This window comes from Dendrobates tinctorius, unplaced genomic scaffold (assembly GCF_039654945.1).
Source record: "Dendrobates tinctorius isolate UK_male_01 unplaced genomic scaffold, ASM3965494v1 ptg000071l, whole genome shotgun sequence".
NCBI classification, from domain to species: Eukaryota; Metazoa; Chordata; class Amphibia; order Anura; family Dendrobatidae; genus Dendrobates; species Dendrobates tinctorius.
In genome coordinates, this window is record NW_027361739.1 from 14,217,924 (window position 1) to 14,235,419 (window position 17,496).

The window sequence follows — 17,496 nt, forward strand, 5'->3', positions numbered from 1 at the left end:
TCCATATCTATCCTCAATTATATCACATAACCGATTTCCTTCTTCAGGTATCTTTCCCTGACTGTTCCCCATCTTATCTTTTATTCTTATCCTGTCTCTCTTGTTGTCTTCCTGTTAGTCCCCTGCCTTAGGTGGTGTATTGGGTAAGCTCAAGACTAGGCTCTACTATACCTCGTTACCTTCTTCCTAAGGTGCTAACAGGCTAAATGGAGTGTCTGTTCCTCGGTGTACTACGTGTTTCGTGTACTTATATGCTATGTAGCATCCGAACAGAAATACTCCCACAACACACAGGATTGTAAATAAAGTGTCCATCTACTGGGGTTCTTCAGTCATATCCTGTCACAGGCTCATTTCACGGTCCTGTGCTCATTCGGTCACACTCTTATCTGTCACAAGGTTCATTCGTAAAGGGTGTTGATTTAAGCTTAGGCGGTGACCTCCCCGAAAGGACGCTGTCACATGGCCCAGTTAGGCAATATCACCACTCTTTGAACGAATACCTACTGTGCAGCTTATTTGTCTACTTTCCACAACCTTTCAAATCAAAGTAGCCATTCAACAACCTCCTCTATTCCTAGTGCGGAACCGTCTATTGTGAAAAACTTGTCCGTCCGGGCTGCGCAGTATGAACTGTTCACCCAGCCTTATATTCCATAATGTCAGACCTCTCCCATTTTGATTTGCATCAGCTCTTTTTCTAAAAATAGCTGTGCACACACAGAACCTACAGTAACCTCTCATTCGAGCAGAAATTACATATGCGTGTCACACCCGATTTCCTCAGAGTTCTTATATGGACCTGATTTTACGGCCCCCTCCTCTACTAGATTCCCCTTTATACGGACCTTAGTTATAATGATAGATTATGAAGAGCAGAGAAGAGAAAAATTGATCTCTTACCTGGCCAGGTGTTTAGGTCTGCTGTTCACAATTTCATCAGTAACTGGTGTGGTCTGTAGATCGGGTAGTCTTGGAGAGGTGCCTATATCAGGTCCCTGTTTCGGGCGCCAGGAAACTGTCGGGATCCCTCAGATTACTCTTTCATCTGAAGGACCGATGTTCTTGGGTGTGAAGCATCATATGTCTCTAATTAAATCAGCTCCGTGGAGAAGAACTACACAGACACCAGCTGTATGGTACAACTCAGGATGCCTCCAAGACGCCTCTGGCTTATCAGTTAGGCTTCCGTCTTTTATAGTAAAGAATTTAAACATTTTACAGACATGCGCAGTACAAATGATTTTACAACTTGTTTTAGACAAAGAAAGTCATTTAGGCGAAAAAGCAGAGGTATTTGACCTTGGTTCACAAGGGAGATGTCTGAGACATCTCCTCGAAGAACAGATAAGGTTTTAAACAAGAGAATGCAACATAGACAGAACTCAATTTAACTCCTTCAGTTCCTATCAGTCTCCTCCCTGGTACTGTACTGATATCTTGTGTATGACCTTTTGCTTTGTCTGACCTCCCGTCTGTTTTTCCCTCCTGTACCTCGCTGGTCTGTACCGTGCATGACTTCTGCTTTGCCATAATCTGAGTTCTCTGGCTTCTCTGACACTATTAGTTGAAGCACGCTTTGTCACCTCTGCTGCCCTGCTCCCCAGGTAACTCTTAGCACTGCTTCTGTACTCAGGACACGTGCACTGGCTCTATGAGCAAGTGTAGTGCGGTGTCTCTGACAATATATATATAGCCGCTAATTCAATTGCCGGCTTTTGTCACATCATTCCCCAACCCGACATGAAATGACACATGCCTCAGTGACGTCAGCAGGAGTCCCCGACTGATCTGTGAATGAACTAATGACCGTGGGAAAAAAATCAGAAACTTTCCCATGGTAATTAGATCATGTACAAGCAGCAATTGAGGCTGTGCAGAGCTGAATCAATTCATTTTGTAGTAGATTACAGTGAGGCTGGTCGCATTAGCACTGGTCCTTATTGTAAATGATTTAGCCCCTTCTGATGGATTGCAGCGCGGGACATGACAGAACGGCGGAGAGGTAAGGATATTGGTGATTTTTTATGTCATTTTTTTTGCAAGTCATGGTTTTTTTGGGATTACCAGACTAATAAAAATTGGTCAAAAACTTGGTGTATTTATGTCATTAAAAGACTTTTTAATTAATGTCTGTGTGTGGTTTTTAACCCTTTCTTAGTATAAGGTTAATAATGGATCGGTGTCTTATTGACACCTCTCCATTATTGATCGGCTTAATGTCACCTTACAATCGAATGGTGACATTAACCCTTTGTTATATTAACCCATTCGCCACCACTACAGGGCAATGGGAATAGAGAGGATAAGTGCCAGAATTGGCAAATCTTTTAGATGCGCCATTTCTGGGGTGTCTGGGGGCAGATTTTTGTAGCCGGGGGTGGGGGGTGGCAAAAACAATGGTCCCTCTCATGGCTATTAAAATCTGCCCTCACTCACCTGCTTTACCTCTCTGGTTGACAAATTACAGCGGGAGCCCATGCATTCTTTTGCAACGAATTAACCCCTTAAATTAACACCTACATCTCCCAAATTTTGCACACAAAACCTCATTATTAGTCAGGGACATACATTAAACCATTTCATTTCATGTTTTTTTATATGTAAACCATGTGTCATTTCATGTCAGGTTGGGGAATGATTTGACAGAAGCCGGCAATTGAATTAGCGGCTATTCTGCTATGAAGAACTCAGTGAAATATAAATATATATATATATATATGTGTGTCTCAATGACATGAATATATATATATAATATGTATTCTATGTGTCTAGATCTATTCTTTCGTTTGGATTTGAAAACCTGTCATTGGGCTCCATTATATGTCCGTTTTGCAAGCCTGCGAGAAAAAAACAGTATACGGATGCCATACAGATTTTATACGGATGCTTACATGAGAAAAATACGCGGCCACACCCTGACAACGGATGACATACGGAGCACTATTTAGGGACCATTTATGCGTATTACGGCCATACAAAACGGTCCGTATTTTTCTACATTGTGTGTGACTCCAGCCTTAGGCAGGAAGTTGATAGAGTGCAAAAGTTGCATAAGGTGACATTGAAGGAGTTTCAGTCTCTGTTAAAAAGATTAATTTTTGCGTGTAGGATAATGCTGATGGGCAGAAGTTTTCCTTGGAGATTGGCTGGAGCGACGGTAGATGTTAGTGCTCCTCATCAATATATTCGTTTAAAAAAGGATCACAGAGAGGATTTGTTAGTCTGGATAATGTTCTTGAAAAATTATAATGGATTCAAAATGAAGTAGTAGACAGTTTTGATTAGGAGATCTATACAGATGCGGCGGGGTGGCTGGTTATGGAGCATACTGCAGAGGTCAGTCGACTGTGGGCAAATAGCCGTAACTTTTTAAGGAGCGAGGTTTTCTCAGGAATCTTGCTTTGCTTGAATTGTTTCCGATAGTCGTGGCTGTTTCAATATGGGGTGAGGCTTCTCGTAATCAAAAGGTTAGGTTGCATTGCGAAAATATGAGTGTGGTGTATTATCAATAGCCTTTCTGCTTCATCTCTTCCAGTAATTTAGCTGCTTAAGGAATTAGTATTGTGTTGTCTTGAGTTGAATGCTTAGATGTTAGCAGTGCATGTGCCTGGGGTTCAAAATTCCATTGCAGATGCCTTGTTTCCAGTGGGATCGTTGCTGGAGCCAGAAGCAGAGAGTTCAGGAGTAGAATGCCCATCGCATCTATGGAAGCTGATTCTGGAGGAGCAGGACAACTGATTTGGGATTCAACTTCAAGTCAGACCTGGGTTTCATCATGTTAAGTGGTGTGACAAATATGGCATTGCTGGGTTTTGTACTGGCCTAAAGTGTCGGGAGAAGACAGGATGTTGGCAACTTTATTTTTGGTGGGTAGAGCATCAGATGGGTTGGTCGGTGTACAGAATTAATAATTTAATTGTGGATCTTGCCTTCAGGTTTTAAATTGCAGGGTTTGAATGGCATAACTACAGTAAGTGTGTTTTAGTTAAGCAGGCATTAAAATGTTTCAGAAGGGTGAAAAGGAAAAAAGATAAATGTAGTCCAGTGTTGCTTGAGGTTCTAGAAAGACTAGGAGTAGCGTTGGAAAGTTGTTCTAATTTTGAATTGGTGTTGTTCAGGTTGCATTTTTCTTTGGCCTTTTTTGGGGAGCTGGTAGCTCCCAATAAGGGTAGGGCTGGTGGTTTATTTGCTGAGGATGTTAGCTGTTGGGCTGGGGGATAGATTTTTGGATCAGTAGATGTAAGCCTGATCAGTTAGGGAAAGGAAGATGTATAGTGTTAGGAAGGGTTGATGGTGCATTGATGGGCCCAACCAAATGTTTGGTGGAATATTGTCGGGTTTCGTCGGGTAGGGTAGGCCCTTTCCTGTGTCATGCGTATGGTTTATTTTTATCCCATGTCCAGTTTTCAGCGGTATTGAGAGGGTATTGAGAGGGGAACTACATGAATTGGCCCTTAATCCTGATGTGTACGGTTCTCACTCATGCAGGATTGGTGCAGCGACTGAGAAATAAAATATGGTTTGGGTCCTGAGGTTATTAGATGAATTGGGAGATAGATTTCTAATCATTACTTATCTAATATAAGGCGTTGATTTGGGTGATGTTTTGCAAAACTGTTTCCTGTGGTTATTCTTTACAGGCGATGTTCCGTTTTTACCATTGATCATTGAACACTCGTTCATGCATTGGGGGCGCTGCGTGCTGATATCAGGCCGGGCGGTAGGCATTTAGGTTTTCGAAGAGGGCAAGTTGTCATTCGGTGGCTTGGTTTTAGGTGGTTGGTTTGGGGTAGAGAGCCCTGGGTAGAGTATTACCGGTCTTGCATAAGGTGGCTCAGTGGGTTAGAATGGCTGAATATTTGGTAATACACATGCGAGAGAATAATTTGGGGGCTAGGCCTGTGAGGGAATTAATGAGAGATATTCGCTTTGATCTTTTGAGATTGTGGACATCTTTCCCTGGGATTTTAACAGTTTGGTCGCGCCCATGCCCCGCCATGCTATGCCACTGATGCAATGCTATTAAAAGGACTATTTCCATTTCATTTTAGGCATTTATGGCAGATTCATGCTATAAATATCTTAGAAGTAGGACAGGCGTTAGAAGGGAGCTTCCCTGACACCAGTTTGGCTGCTATTGTCATTAAGATCAACAGTGAAGCGGGATTAAAAGAGCTGAGCAATGGTCTTGTGCCGAGGGCATGTGCCATCTTCCTTCATAGATGCTGGTAGCTGTGGGGCACAAATGCTTTACTACAGATGTATGAGGATCCATTCTAAAAAAAAATCATTCATTAACGTAGCACTCCTATTTAAAGTTTTTATTTTAATATATTGCAGCCATCATATTATATAGCACTGTGTACTTACAATTGCTCATTTTGCCCTTCTACCCAGATAATTCTTCTTTTTCCCATTAGGTCTATGACATCACATGATTAAAAACTAGCAGAATCCTTCTAAGCTCTATGTAGAAACAGGAAGTCTCTTTTCCCTGCATGAGTCATCACTAGAACTACAATTCTGACTTATTGCAAAGTTCCTTGCAGTGGGGAAAAGCAGAGCGGAGGAGTCAGGAGTTAAAGAGGGGATGGAGCTGGGCTGCCAGAGACTTTGCAGTGATGTAGAACTGTAGTTCTAATGATGACTCATGCAGGGAAAATAGCCCTCCTGCTTCTACATGGAGCTTAGAAGGATTCAGCTAGTCAGTTTTTAATCACATGATGTCATAGACCTAATGGAAAAGAGAAGAATTAACTGGGTAGAAAGGAGAAATGAGGGCTAGTAAGTACAGTACACAGTGCTCTATAATATGATGATTACAATATATTAAGAAGATAAAAACTTCTTTAAGCAGACTTTTCTTAAAAACTTTTAAATGCCTTCATACCTGTTATGTGAAAGTCGTCTGAACCCATCAATATCGGTGGCGGCGCTGCTTGGCCAGCAGATTTGTTTTAGGACCTCCTGGCAGATATGGTCTCGCGAGAGAAGAATCTCGCCTTTGAAGTTTCAATGGTCAATCCATGTGTTTTCATGATAGATAAAGGTGCTTTTCCCACTTTGAAAAAGCATGGCTGAACAGTCATGTCTATAAGGAAATCGAGAGTTAACTGTCTGCCCCACAAACAAAAAGATTCAACAGTTACCTAATGTGTATTCCACAGATATACTTATAAGGGCTGAGTCAGACTGCTGTATAACTCGTCCGAGAATCGCATCGCACTGCACGGACTGGCCCGGCACCTCTCCTGACCTGAGCAAGACAGTGGATGGATTACTATGCAGCTGTGAAGCTCAGGTCAGGAGAGCCGACAGCCAGTACAAGGTTTACTATGCGATTCTCGCACAAGAAATACTGCCGTCTGTCTCTGCCCTAATACTTATACTGATGCTGAGAAAATTATTCTCCTTTTACATCCACAGTAGAAGATTTGCTGGTTGTTAATTGAATCTGAGAATCAATTAATAGGTCAACTGTGTGTGCCATCCGAGATTCCACATTGCAGCTCACGTGAATAGAAAACTGGCAAAATTCAGAATTAAGCTGTCAATGTGAATGGAGAAGAAAACATCTGTAACTCATAGCCATAAAACAAATAATGATTTTCTTTCTTACTTAGGCCGCAAATGTGAGCTGTGGCTTTGTGGGAACACATTCACCTTAGCCGACATCCTTCTGGGAGCCACGTTACATCGACTCAAGTTCCTAGGACTTTCCAAAAAACACTGGGAAGATGGGAGCAGACCAAACTTACAGTCCTACTTTGAGAGAATACAGAAGCGCTATGCATTCCGGAGAGTACTAGGAGACATCCACACCACTCTCCTCTCAGCCGTTTTACCCAACGCATTCCGCCTCGTCAAACGGAAACCGCCATCTTTCTTCGGGGCATCTTTCCTTATGGGATCACTAGGGGGGATGGGATATTTTGCCTACTGGTATTTAAAGAAGAAATACATCTAATGACTAGCGTGTCTTAGTTTGATGTCTCTGTGCTATGTGTTATAATTCAGCCGAGTACCAGGAACGGAACAAACGTTGCCATGAAATATCCTTAACGCTAATGTAAACATTCCATAACAGAGAACATGTAGATCTTATACGAGTATCACAACACAACTACTATATTTGCAAATGACTTTTGTAGAGAACAAAAAATAGACTGTTGCAGTATTAATAGATCAAGGACGCAATCTAAAATTTCCTAAATTGACGTTTACTCCATAGACATAAAGATTACCTCTACCCCCAACCTCCAATCAACATTCCTATATGAATCTTATATTGTAATAAATTGCTCTGGACCTAGGTGGACAGTAGGGGTATAACAATTTTCCTTAATCATTTCCTACAGCTGATATGAGTGGGCTCCCTATATTGAGTAAACTCTCAACAATCAGCTTGTTGTGGGTTGTGCAGGCTTAGAACGCTTTTTTATAGGGTACGTATACCTATAAAGAGGGTATCCAGAATTAGAAAAACATGGCTGCTTTATTCACACTATACCTGTGCAGTTCATCTCCTCCTTCTAAGTGAACTGGTCTGAGCTGCAATACCAAAGATAGTCTGTGTAAACAAGGGGAGCTGTTTTTGGAAGAAAGCAACTATGTTTTTCTTATTCTGGTAACTCCTACAATTTGCTTTGTTTGATACAAGATGTTATTCCTGAGTCAAGAACCCCATTTCTCTTGCCCTTTATTGCCAAATTTTCAGCCAATGTGTTGGCCTCAATATGGCAAATCAGTCCACCACCATTTCCTGAGACCCCTCAATCCTATAGAGCTATGTTCAAACTTAGTTTTTTGAGTGAATCTGCTCAAAAACCCCCTTCCTATTCATTTCTGTGGAAAATCCATTGTTCATATGAGTTTTTTGAGTGCTCAAAAGGGTGATCAAAACATCACATATAACCCCAAAATGGTATAAAAAAAAATGTTGGCTCAGGGTACAGAAAACAAGCCCTCGCACAGCTCTATTACCCCAAAATTGAAAATTTTACAGCTCTTGGTAAATGCCACTAATCAAAGTTTCCTGCCCCTTGTATTATACTCACGAGTCGCTGTCTTGGTTTCCTTGGTTCGTCTCCTCATGGTTTTTGGAGCGTTTTTGGTCCAGAAAAAAAAACCTCTTTGTGAACACGTCCTAAAATGTGCTGTCCAAAGATAGCAAAACAAGGATGCTTTCTACTGAAAATGGTGCCACACTTGTTTGCAGATTGTGACTGGTATTACAGCTCAGCTGTAAGGCTAAGTTCCCACAATTAGTTTTTGGTGTGTTTTTGACTCTTCATATTTTTGTTGCTTCAAAAATGCAGCGTCTTCCAGTTCCAGCAAAGTGGATAGAGTTTATAGAAATCTCCTGCCCACTGTGCTGCTTTTTTACTCAGTGTAAACTGACCTGCGGTGCGTTTTTCAAATCTTCAACATGTCAATTTCTCTTGCGGGTGTGCTGAGTTCTCTGTGCGAATTTACCTTACAGACTTACATTAGATGCGGAAAATCTGCAGGTAAAAAACGCACATACGTGTTTAGTGCATTTGTGTGGCTGAAATGCAGGTAATCCACACTTAAATATGTCAATAAAGTTTTGTCAAAGCGAAATACCAGTAAGTATCAAAAACAAAGTAGCTTTACTGAAAGCAATGACATAGCACAAAGAGGCCAAAAACGCAGTGATAAAACCGCAATGGAAATCTGCAAGTAACCTAATTTAAATAATAGGTGCAGAAAATCTGCAGCATCAAAAACTCACCAAAAGCTCAACATGGGAATGTAGACTAATATAGGCCACGTTCACATGTTCAATATTTGGTCAGTATTTTACCTCAGTATGTGTAAGCCAAAATCAGGAAAGGAACAAACAGAGGAAAAGTATAATAGAAACACGTCACCACTTCTGGATTTATCACCCACTCCTGGTTTTGGCTTACAAATACTGAGGTAAAAGACTGACCAAATACTGAACATGTGAACGTGGCCTTATTTGATTTTTCATCTGATAACACTCCCACCAATGTTATTTAATGGAGCAGTGCTGATGACCTATTTTTTTCACTAACAGAATCTGTCAGTGAAAAAAATTGATGCCACTCACCCATTCAAGTCTATGGGTGCATGGAAAACATCTGAGCGCAGTCTGATTTCAGTCAACACAGACAATGAAGAAGAAGGTAGAAATTTTATTCTCCATCTTCTCCACATTGTTTGCTCCGATTCTCTCATCCAAAAGAATCGGACCACACTAAGGCCGGTTTCACATTTGCGTTTAGGGCCGCAGCGTCGGCCTGCACACGGCCGCCGCTAAGCCCCGCCCCTGCCATGCCTCCGCCGGTAGCTCTGCCTCCGGGCGCATGACGCTACATGCGTCCCCTATCTTTATCACTGAGGACGCAGGCCGTGCGCAGTATGCGTTTTTGCGGCGCCTGTGTCCTTTTGACGGTGCGACGACCAGCACCAAACGCAACCTGTTGCAATTTGGTTGCGCTCGGCGCACCGTCATAAGGACGCAGGCGCCGCCAAACGCATACTGCACACGGCCTGCATCCTCAGTGATAAAGATAGGGGACGCATGACGCATGCAGCGTCATGTGCCTGGAGACGGAGCTACCAGCGGAGGCGGGGCTTAGCGGCGGCCGTGCGCAGGCCGACGCTGCGGCCCTAAACGCAAATGTGAAACCGGCCTAAGCAAAGTTTGATCAGAGTGTATTAGCATAATCAGCCTGATTCTCTTGGATGAGTAAATCTACAGTCTTCAGTGCTACTCACATGCTATGGAAAGGTGTGGCACGGATTTTGGTATAAGGCTGTGTTCACTTTGCGTTTTTGCTGTTTCTTTTTCTGCAAAATAAATCTGCTCTCTTGGCAGTAAAGAACCTGCTTACAAAAAGCAGGCTCTGCTGCGTTTTTAATAAGGTACATTTCTCTATTGTGCATGCTGATAAAGTTTAATTCATACAAAAAAAAACATGATGCAACTTCCTGAGGTTTTTGCACCAAAAATGCACCAAAACTTGATACCTGTATTTTTTGCTGTGTTTTTGCGCTTACTCAATGCTTTCTGTGGTTGAAAAAATGCTGAAAAAAGACACATGCTGCACTTTTCAAAAACGCAGCAGTTTTCCAATTCAATCAGGAAAAGAAAACAATGTGTGTGCATGAGATTTCTGAAATCTCATGGCTTTTGCTGGTACTGTAAATGCAGTGTAAGATTTGCATTAAAAGGCAGCAAAAAAAGGCAGCAAAAACGCAACGTGTGAACATAGCCTAAAGCGGGCATGTTTTCCTAATCCTTTGCAACCCATTTAAAGAGCAATAATTTCTTGCTGTTAGGATGTCTGACTTCCTTCTGACGCATGGGTCAGATTTTATTGCTAATTTAGTCATCAGAGACACTCGGATTATGGCCGGGGTCACACTTGCAAGTGCAATGCGAGAAACTCGCACAAGTCTCTCGCCTCAATACCTGGCACTGCCGCTGGCATTCAGGACCGGAGTGTGCGGCTGCATGCCTTTCTAATCCCTTATATTTCTTGGTCTGATCAGCTGAATCATCATTATGTCTATGGTCCTCTTAATCTCATTTAAAGGGAATCTGTCCCCCCATTTTTGGCCTATAAGCTGCGGCCACAGCCATCAAGGGCTTATCTACAGCATTCTGTAATGCTGTAGATAAGCCCCCGATGTAACCTGAAAGAGAAGAAAAAGGAGTTAGATTATGCTCACCCGGGGGGCACTATGGAAGCTGTCCCAAAAAAATGCTTAAAAGACTCATCCTAATTATTTTAATGTTAATCCACTTTCATGTTGTATTTGTTAAACAATTTTTTTTCCTCTTCAGGTTTGCAAAACACCTTGTAGAAAAAAAAGTACACGTCACTTCTTTCAGACAGATTTCTACTGAAATTCACTCAAAATTTGACACTTCATGTCAAACTTTAGCAAAAATGATTCAGGGTAAAAAAAAAATGCTTCAAAATCTTTTCAAAAATCACTTCAGAAAAATAAATGTTATGTGCACATGATGACACCTTTTAAACCCAGGCGTATATGCCCAAGAAGACGACACTTCAAAAAAAGGATTTTTTGGTGTATTTGCGTCTTTTTTATTTTACATGTATGTATAATATAGGCAACGTTCACACGTTCAGTATTTGGTCAACTTTTTACCTCAGTATGTGTAAGCCAAAACCAGGAGAGGAACAATCAGAGGAAAAGTATAATAGAAACCCGTCACGGCTTTTGCATTTTTTACCAACTCCATACTGATGTAAAATACTGACCAAATACTGAACGTGTGAACTTGGCCTTAAGAATGGATCGGTCATGTTTTTTATAATTCTTTGCGGCTTTGGAGACCTGAAGCGGTTCACAGAAGCTCATGACGGAACATGTGAACAAGTAGTTTTTACTTTGCAGAACATATCTTCATTCTAAAGAGTTTCTTTATCGCTTTTTCAGGCGGACTTTGGAGTGTACTCACCTGAAAAAGATGTGTGCGCATGACCTAAAAGTTGAGCGCTTCCCAAAGTGGTTTCCGCTTAATTTTCCACTTAAATAAAGATCCTGCTCTTGAATGCTTCAAAATAAAAAACCTCACCATCAGAACTAGCCCTAATTGATGTTTGTAATGTCACTTGTGGCATTGTAAGGGTACTTTTCGATGTACCGTAATCCCTGCGCTTTGGACGGAGCGGAAACCCCGCTCCGCCCAAAGCCCTGCCCCCTTCTGTACATGCGGTGATTCCGGATGTGCTCATTGAACACATCCGGAATCGCTGCAGCGTATACATAGAGTAGGCTATTTACCTTGCGGAGACTGAGCGTCTCCCGCAAGGTAAACAGACATGCTGTGGTCTAAAAAGACGCGCTACATGTCCAATTTAGCGGGTGTGTCACCCGTGTATTTGGACACATACTGGAGACGGGATTTCATAAAATCCCCTCCACTATGCTGGAACATCTGGACGCTGCAGCAGGACGCAGCGTTCAATCTGCAGCAAATACTGAATGTTTCCGCTACGTGGAAACACGCCCTTAGAGTAGTCTGAGCATGCCTCAAAAATGGCCTTTTTACCTATAGTGACCAATCAAAGCTCAACATTATACTGCCCTAGACTTTCAGCTTTGATTGGTTTCTTTGGGTAACTAAGCCAGTTTTGATTTAGGAGGTCAACATACAGGCTGAGCCCACAAAATAGCGGCCGCCAGTGTGTGTGTGTGACAGGTTGACTTTAAGTGAAAAATCGTCAGTAAAGCGACCAACTAAATGATATTATTCTTTAAAAACAAGCCATTAACTTTGTAAACACCTCATTCTTTCTTACTTCTTTTAAGGTGAAGAGCCCAAAATAAAAGTCCTTCACATAAAAAAAAAAAAAGCTCGAGACGGAGGAACGAAATTGTCTCACTGGATTTCTTATATTCTTAGGATTTTTGTCAGCTGTTTTTATTCAGATTTTTGTTGTTGTCTGTCGTTTAGAGAATATACCAGGTTTCGCCTTCATCCTTTCGATGCCTTTTCGTTTCCACCATTGTCATGTTCTGTGTTGGAGGATGTATGAACCCATCTCATGTGAAGGTCTGTGGTCTCCACCCACCACCACCATCGTCATCATCATCACCATCAGTTACAGGGTTCAAATCTTTCTTGTGCCTTTTGTATAACGGAAAGCAAACTAGGTTCTGCGACAAGAAAGTGCTGAGGAATTTCAATAAAATTTTGGCAGGAAAATGGTAGAAGTTTATTTCCAAGGCTGTTTTACTTTATTTGCGTTAAGTAAAGCCATTGCTTACGGTTATCAAGGTATGATGGGAGTTGTAGTCTTACAGCAGCTGGACATCACTGATTTAAAAGGTATTGTAGTGTAAAGGCAGGAAAAAAAGGCGTAGACCACCACTGTGAGAGAATGTTTTAAGGCATTTTTATTACTTACTGCAAAGACAAAAGTTTACATACACTAAGATTACTATGCCTTTAAACAATTCTGGACTGCCCATATGATGATGCCATGTTTTTGGAAGCTTCTGTTTTTCGCAACATCTGAGTTAATTGGATTCACACCTGTGGATGTAAATAATACACCCCTGAAACACACTGCTTCTTTGTGTAGCATCATGGGAAAGTCTAAAGAAATCAGCCAAAATATCAGGATGAGGATTGTGGACTTGCACAAGTCTGGCTCATCTTTGGGTACAATTTCAAGATACCTGAAGGTGCCTCATTCATCTGTACAAACAATCATACGCAAGTACAAACAGGATGGGGAAGTCCAGCCATCATATAGCTCAGGAAGGAGACGGGTTCTGTGTCCCAGAGATGAACCTGCTTTGGTCCGATGTGCATATCAACCCAAGGACAAAATCTTGTAAAGATGATGGCGGAAACTGGTAAGATTGTTTCAATATCCACAGTGAAAAGAGTACTGTATCAATATGGGCTGAAAGGCCACTCTGCCAGGAAGAAGCCATTACTCCGAAAGAAACAAAAAAGCTAGATTAACATTTGCAAATGCACACAGGAACAAAGACCTTAATTTTTGGAGACATGTCCTGTGGTATCAGGAAACTAAAATTGAGCTTTTTGGGCATATTGACCATTGTTACATTTGGAGTAAAAAGGGAGCAGCTTGGAAGCCTAAGGATACCATCCCACTTGTGAATCACTTGGATGCCAGCATCATGCTGTGGGGATGTTTTGCTGCAGGAGGGACTGGTGCACTTCACAAAATAGATGGCATCATGAGAAAAATAGATTATGTGGCAGTACTGAAGCAACATCTCAAGACATCAGCCAGGAAGTTAAAGCTTGGTTCGGAAATGGGTCTTCCACATTAACAATGACCCAAAGGAAACTGCCAAAATGGTAGCAAAGTGGCTTAATGATAACAAAGTCAATGTTTTGGAGTGGCCATCATAAAGCCCTGATTTCAATCCTATTGAAAATTTATGGGCAAAGCTGGAAACGCAGGTGCGAGCAAGGCGACCTACAAACCTGGATCAGTTACAGCAGTTTTGTCAGGAGCAATGGGCCCAAATTCCGACCAACTATTGTATTTAAATATTTTTATTAAAGTTTTTATAAAACTGGGAGGTGGGGGGCATGGCCTAGCACTCAATGTGAGCAGACTGCTACTGTGACCTCTCTGCTGTATATCTTCATTTATCCTGTTCAAAGTCCCTCTGGAGTGCTGATAAGGATCCCAGCTGGTGGAGGAGGAGAGTGAAGGCAGATCCTGACACACAGGCTGTGTTGTGGTGACCCGAGGGCATGGGAAAAAGATGGCAGCAAGATGCAAGGACAGGAGCTGGGAGCAGGGCTGAGGCTGCAGCCGACAGCCTGGAGGCTGCTGGAAGGGCAAATGAAGCAAATGCCTCCTATGCATGGAGACTCGAGATAGCAGCTAAATTGGAGAAGTTTGCAAAGCTGGAAGGAACAGCAAAGGTGATGTTTGAAGGGGGAGAAGGGGAGACCGAGGAGAAAGAGAAGGAAGACTCGACACTGATTCGGTACAGGAGGGGTTAATGGGTGAGGATGAACGCCGGGAAAAGGAGAGTGTGGAGCAGGAAGACATTGTGCAGCCTGTCATAGGAGAACCCACATTGAAGGATGTATATGACTTGATTAGATTCTGTAAGACTGCACTAGCAACCCTTACACCAAGAGTTGACGGGGTTAAAGAAGAAATGTCCAGCATGAAGGCAGCCATAAATAAAGCTGATGCCAGGGTGGGGGCAGTGGAGGAGAGAGTGAGTGTGCTGGAGGATCAACTTGCTAAAATGCAGAAGTCTCACACTCAATGTTTGCAGAGATGTGCTGCCCTGGCTGATAAAAATGATGACTTAGGGCCCCGTCACACATAGTGATCTCAGTAGCGAGATCGCTGCTGAGTCACAAGTTTTGTGACGCAACAGCGATCTCACCAGCGAGATCGCTGTGTGTGACACCTATCAGCGACCGGTCCCCTGCCTGTATCGCTGATCGTTGATGGAAAGCCCTGGACATTTTTTTGGTCGCTGGTCTCCCGCTGGCCAGCACGCATCGCTGCGTGTGACAGGTGGGAGACCAGCGCGCTGGTAACTAAGGTAAACGCAGGGTTTCTAAGCACCGGGCGGTTCTTAGAAACCTGATGTGTAGCTTAGTTACCAGCCCGCTGATGCAGGGAGCTGGTAGCCAAGGTACACATCGGGTTTCTAAGTGACGCACGCCCCTTAGAAATCTGATGTGTACCTTAGTTACCAGCTCCCTGCATCAGCGCGCTGGTAACTAAAGTACACAGCGACGCCGCGCGCTCGGCGTCACTGCTGCTGATCGCTGGTGAAGCTGTTTGACAGCTCACCAGCGATCATGTAGCGACTCACCAGCGATCCTGACACGTTGATATTGTTGTTGGGATCACTGGTGAGTCGCTATGTGTAACGGGGCCCTTAGAAAACCGCTTAAGGAGGAATAATGTGAGATTAGTGGGCATGCCTGAGAAGGCAGAAGTAACTGATCCTACAGCATTTATTGAGGACTGGCTTCGCAATAAAATTGGCGCTGGTAACTTGACCAAACTTTATCCGGTGGAGAGAGCTCACCGCGTCCTCATGAGACCCCTCCCGCTGGGATCCCCCCCCCGTACTATCCTTGCTAGGATCCTTAATTATAGAGACAGAGATATTATACTAAACAAAAGCAAGAACGGCCAAAGATCTGTGCTTTAATGGCCCAAAGATTTCCAATTATCCTGATTACTCAGCCCAGGTGCAAAAGCAGAGGATGCAATATGGTGCAGTGAAGAAAAGACTGAGAGACTTGGCTTTGGCTTACTCGATCTTATATCCGGCAAAGCTCAGGGTTGTAGCCCTGGGAACAACGCATTTTTTCCAAACACCGGAGGACGCTGTGAAATGGCTTGACTTAAATAACAAGCAGCTCCAGGTGGATACGGACAGAGGGAAGTGAGCGGAGTGAAATGCCGCACTGTGTCATGTTGTTTTTTGACAAGAAGAAACTAAAAGACAGTGCTGTTCTATGGAGGTTTCTGGTTCCTGCATATTAACTGATTTGAACTATGGAGGGACTGATTGTAATAATGTCTATATGCATATGCGGAGGAGGTGTGGGAGAGTTTTAGGTAGATAGTGGTTCAGAGGTAACGTTTATACAGTGCCTACAAGTAGTATTCAACCCCCTGCAGATTTAGCAGGTTTGATAAGATGCAAATAAGTTAGAGCCTTCAAACTTCACACAAGAGCAGGCTTTATTAACAGATGCATAAATCTTACAAACCAAAAAGTTATGTTGCTCAGTTAAATTTTAATAAATTTTAAACATACAAGTGTGGGTCAATTATTATTCAACCCCTAGGTTTAATATTTTGTGGAATAACCCTTGTTTGCAATTACAGCTAATAATCGTCTTTTATAAGACCTGATCAGGCCGGCACAGGTCTCTGGAGTTATCTTGGCCCACTCCTCCATGCAGATCTTCTCCAAGTTATCTAGGTTCTTTGGGTGTCTCATGTGGACTTTAATCTTGAGCTCCTTCCACAAGTTTTCAATTGGGTTAAGGTCAGGAGACTGACTAGGCCACTCCAACACCTTGATTTTTTGCCTCTTGAACCAGGCCTTGGTTTTCTTGGCTGTGTGCTTTGGGTCGTTGTCTTGTTGAAAGATGAAATGACGACCCATCTTAAGATCCTTGATGGAGGAGCGGAGGTTCTTGGCCAAAATCTCCAGGTAGGCCGTGCTATCCATCTTCCCATGGATGCGGACCAGATGGCCAGGCCCCTTGGCTGAGAAACAGCCCCACAGCATGATGCTGCCACCACCATGCTTGACTGTAGGGATGGTATTCTTGGGGTCGTATGCAGTGCCATCCAGTCTCCAAACGTCACGTGTGTGGTTGGCACCAAAGATCTCGATCTTGGTCTCATCAGACCAGAGAACCTTGAACCAGTCTGTCTCAGAGTCCTCCAAGTGATCATGAGCAAACTGTAGACGAGCCTTGACATGACGCTTTGAAAGTAAAGGTACCTTACGGGCTCGTCTGGAACGGAGACCATTGCGGTGGAGTACGTTACTTATGGTATTGACTGAAACCAATGTCCCCACTGCCATGAGATCTTCCCGGAGCTCCTTCCTTGTTGTCCTTGGGTTAGCCTTGACTCTTCGGACAAGCCTGGCCTCGGCACGGGAGGAAACTTTCAAAGGCTGTCCAGGCTGTGGAAGGCTAACAGTAGTTCCATAAGCCTTCCACTTCCGGATGATGCTCCCAACAGTGGAGACAGGTAGGCCCAACTCCTTCGAAAGGGTTTTGTACCCCTTGCCAGCCTTGTGACCCTCCACGATCTTGTCTCTGATGGCCTTGGAATGCTCCTTTGTCTTTCCCATGTTGACCATGTATGAGTGCTGTTCACAAGTTTGGGGAGGGTCTTAAATAGTCAGAAAAGGCTGGAAAAAGAGATAATTAATCCAAACATGTGAAGCTCATTGTTCTTTGTGCCTGAA

At 43.1% G+C, this 17,496-nt stretch overlaps 1 protein-coding gene across 2 annotated transcripts in view; it reads left to right on the top strand.

The window, feature by feature from the left end:
- The window catches only part of GDAP1L1 (ganglioside induced differentiation associated protein 1 like 1), a 114,621-nt gene extending 107,283 nt beyond the window's left edge, over positions 1-7,338 (top strand). For both annotated transcript variants that reach the window (XM_073582419.1, XM_073582418.1), the window contains one exon: positions 6,627-7,338. In XM_073582419.1, the coding sequence (XP_073438520.1) occupies positions 6,627-6,970 (344 nt within the window). In that variant the 3' untranslated portion in view covers positions 6,971-7,338. The remainder of the gene's footprint in view (positions 1-6,626) is intronic.
- The last annotated feature ends 10,158 nt before the right edge of the window (positions 7,339-17,496 follow it).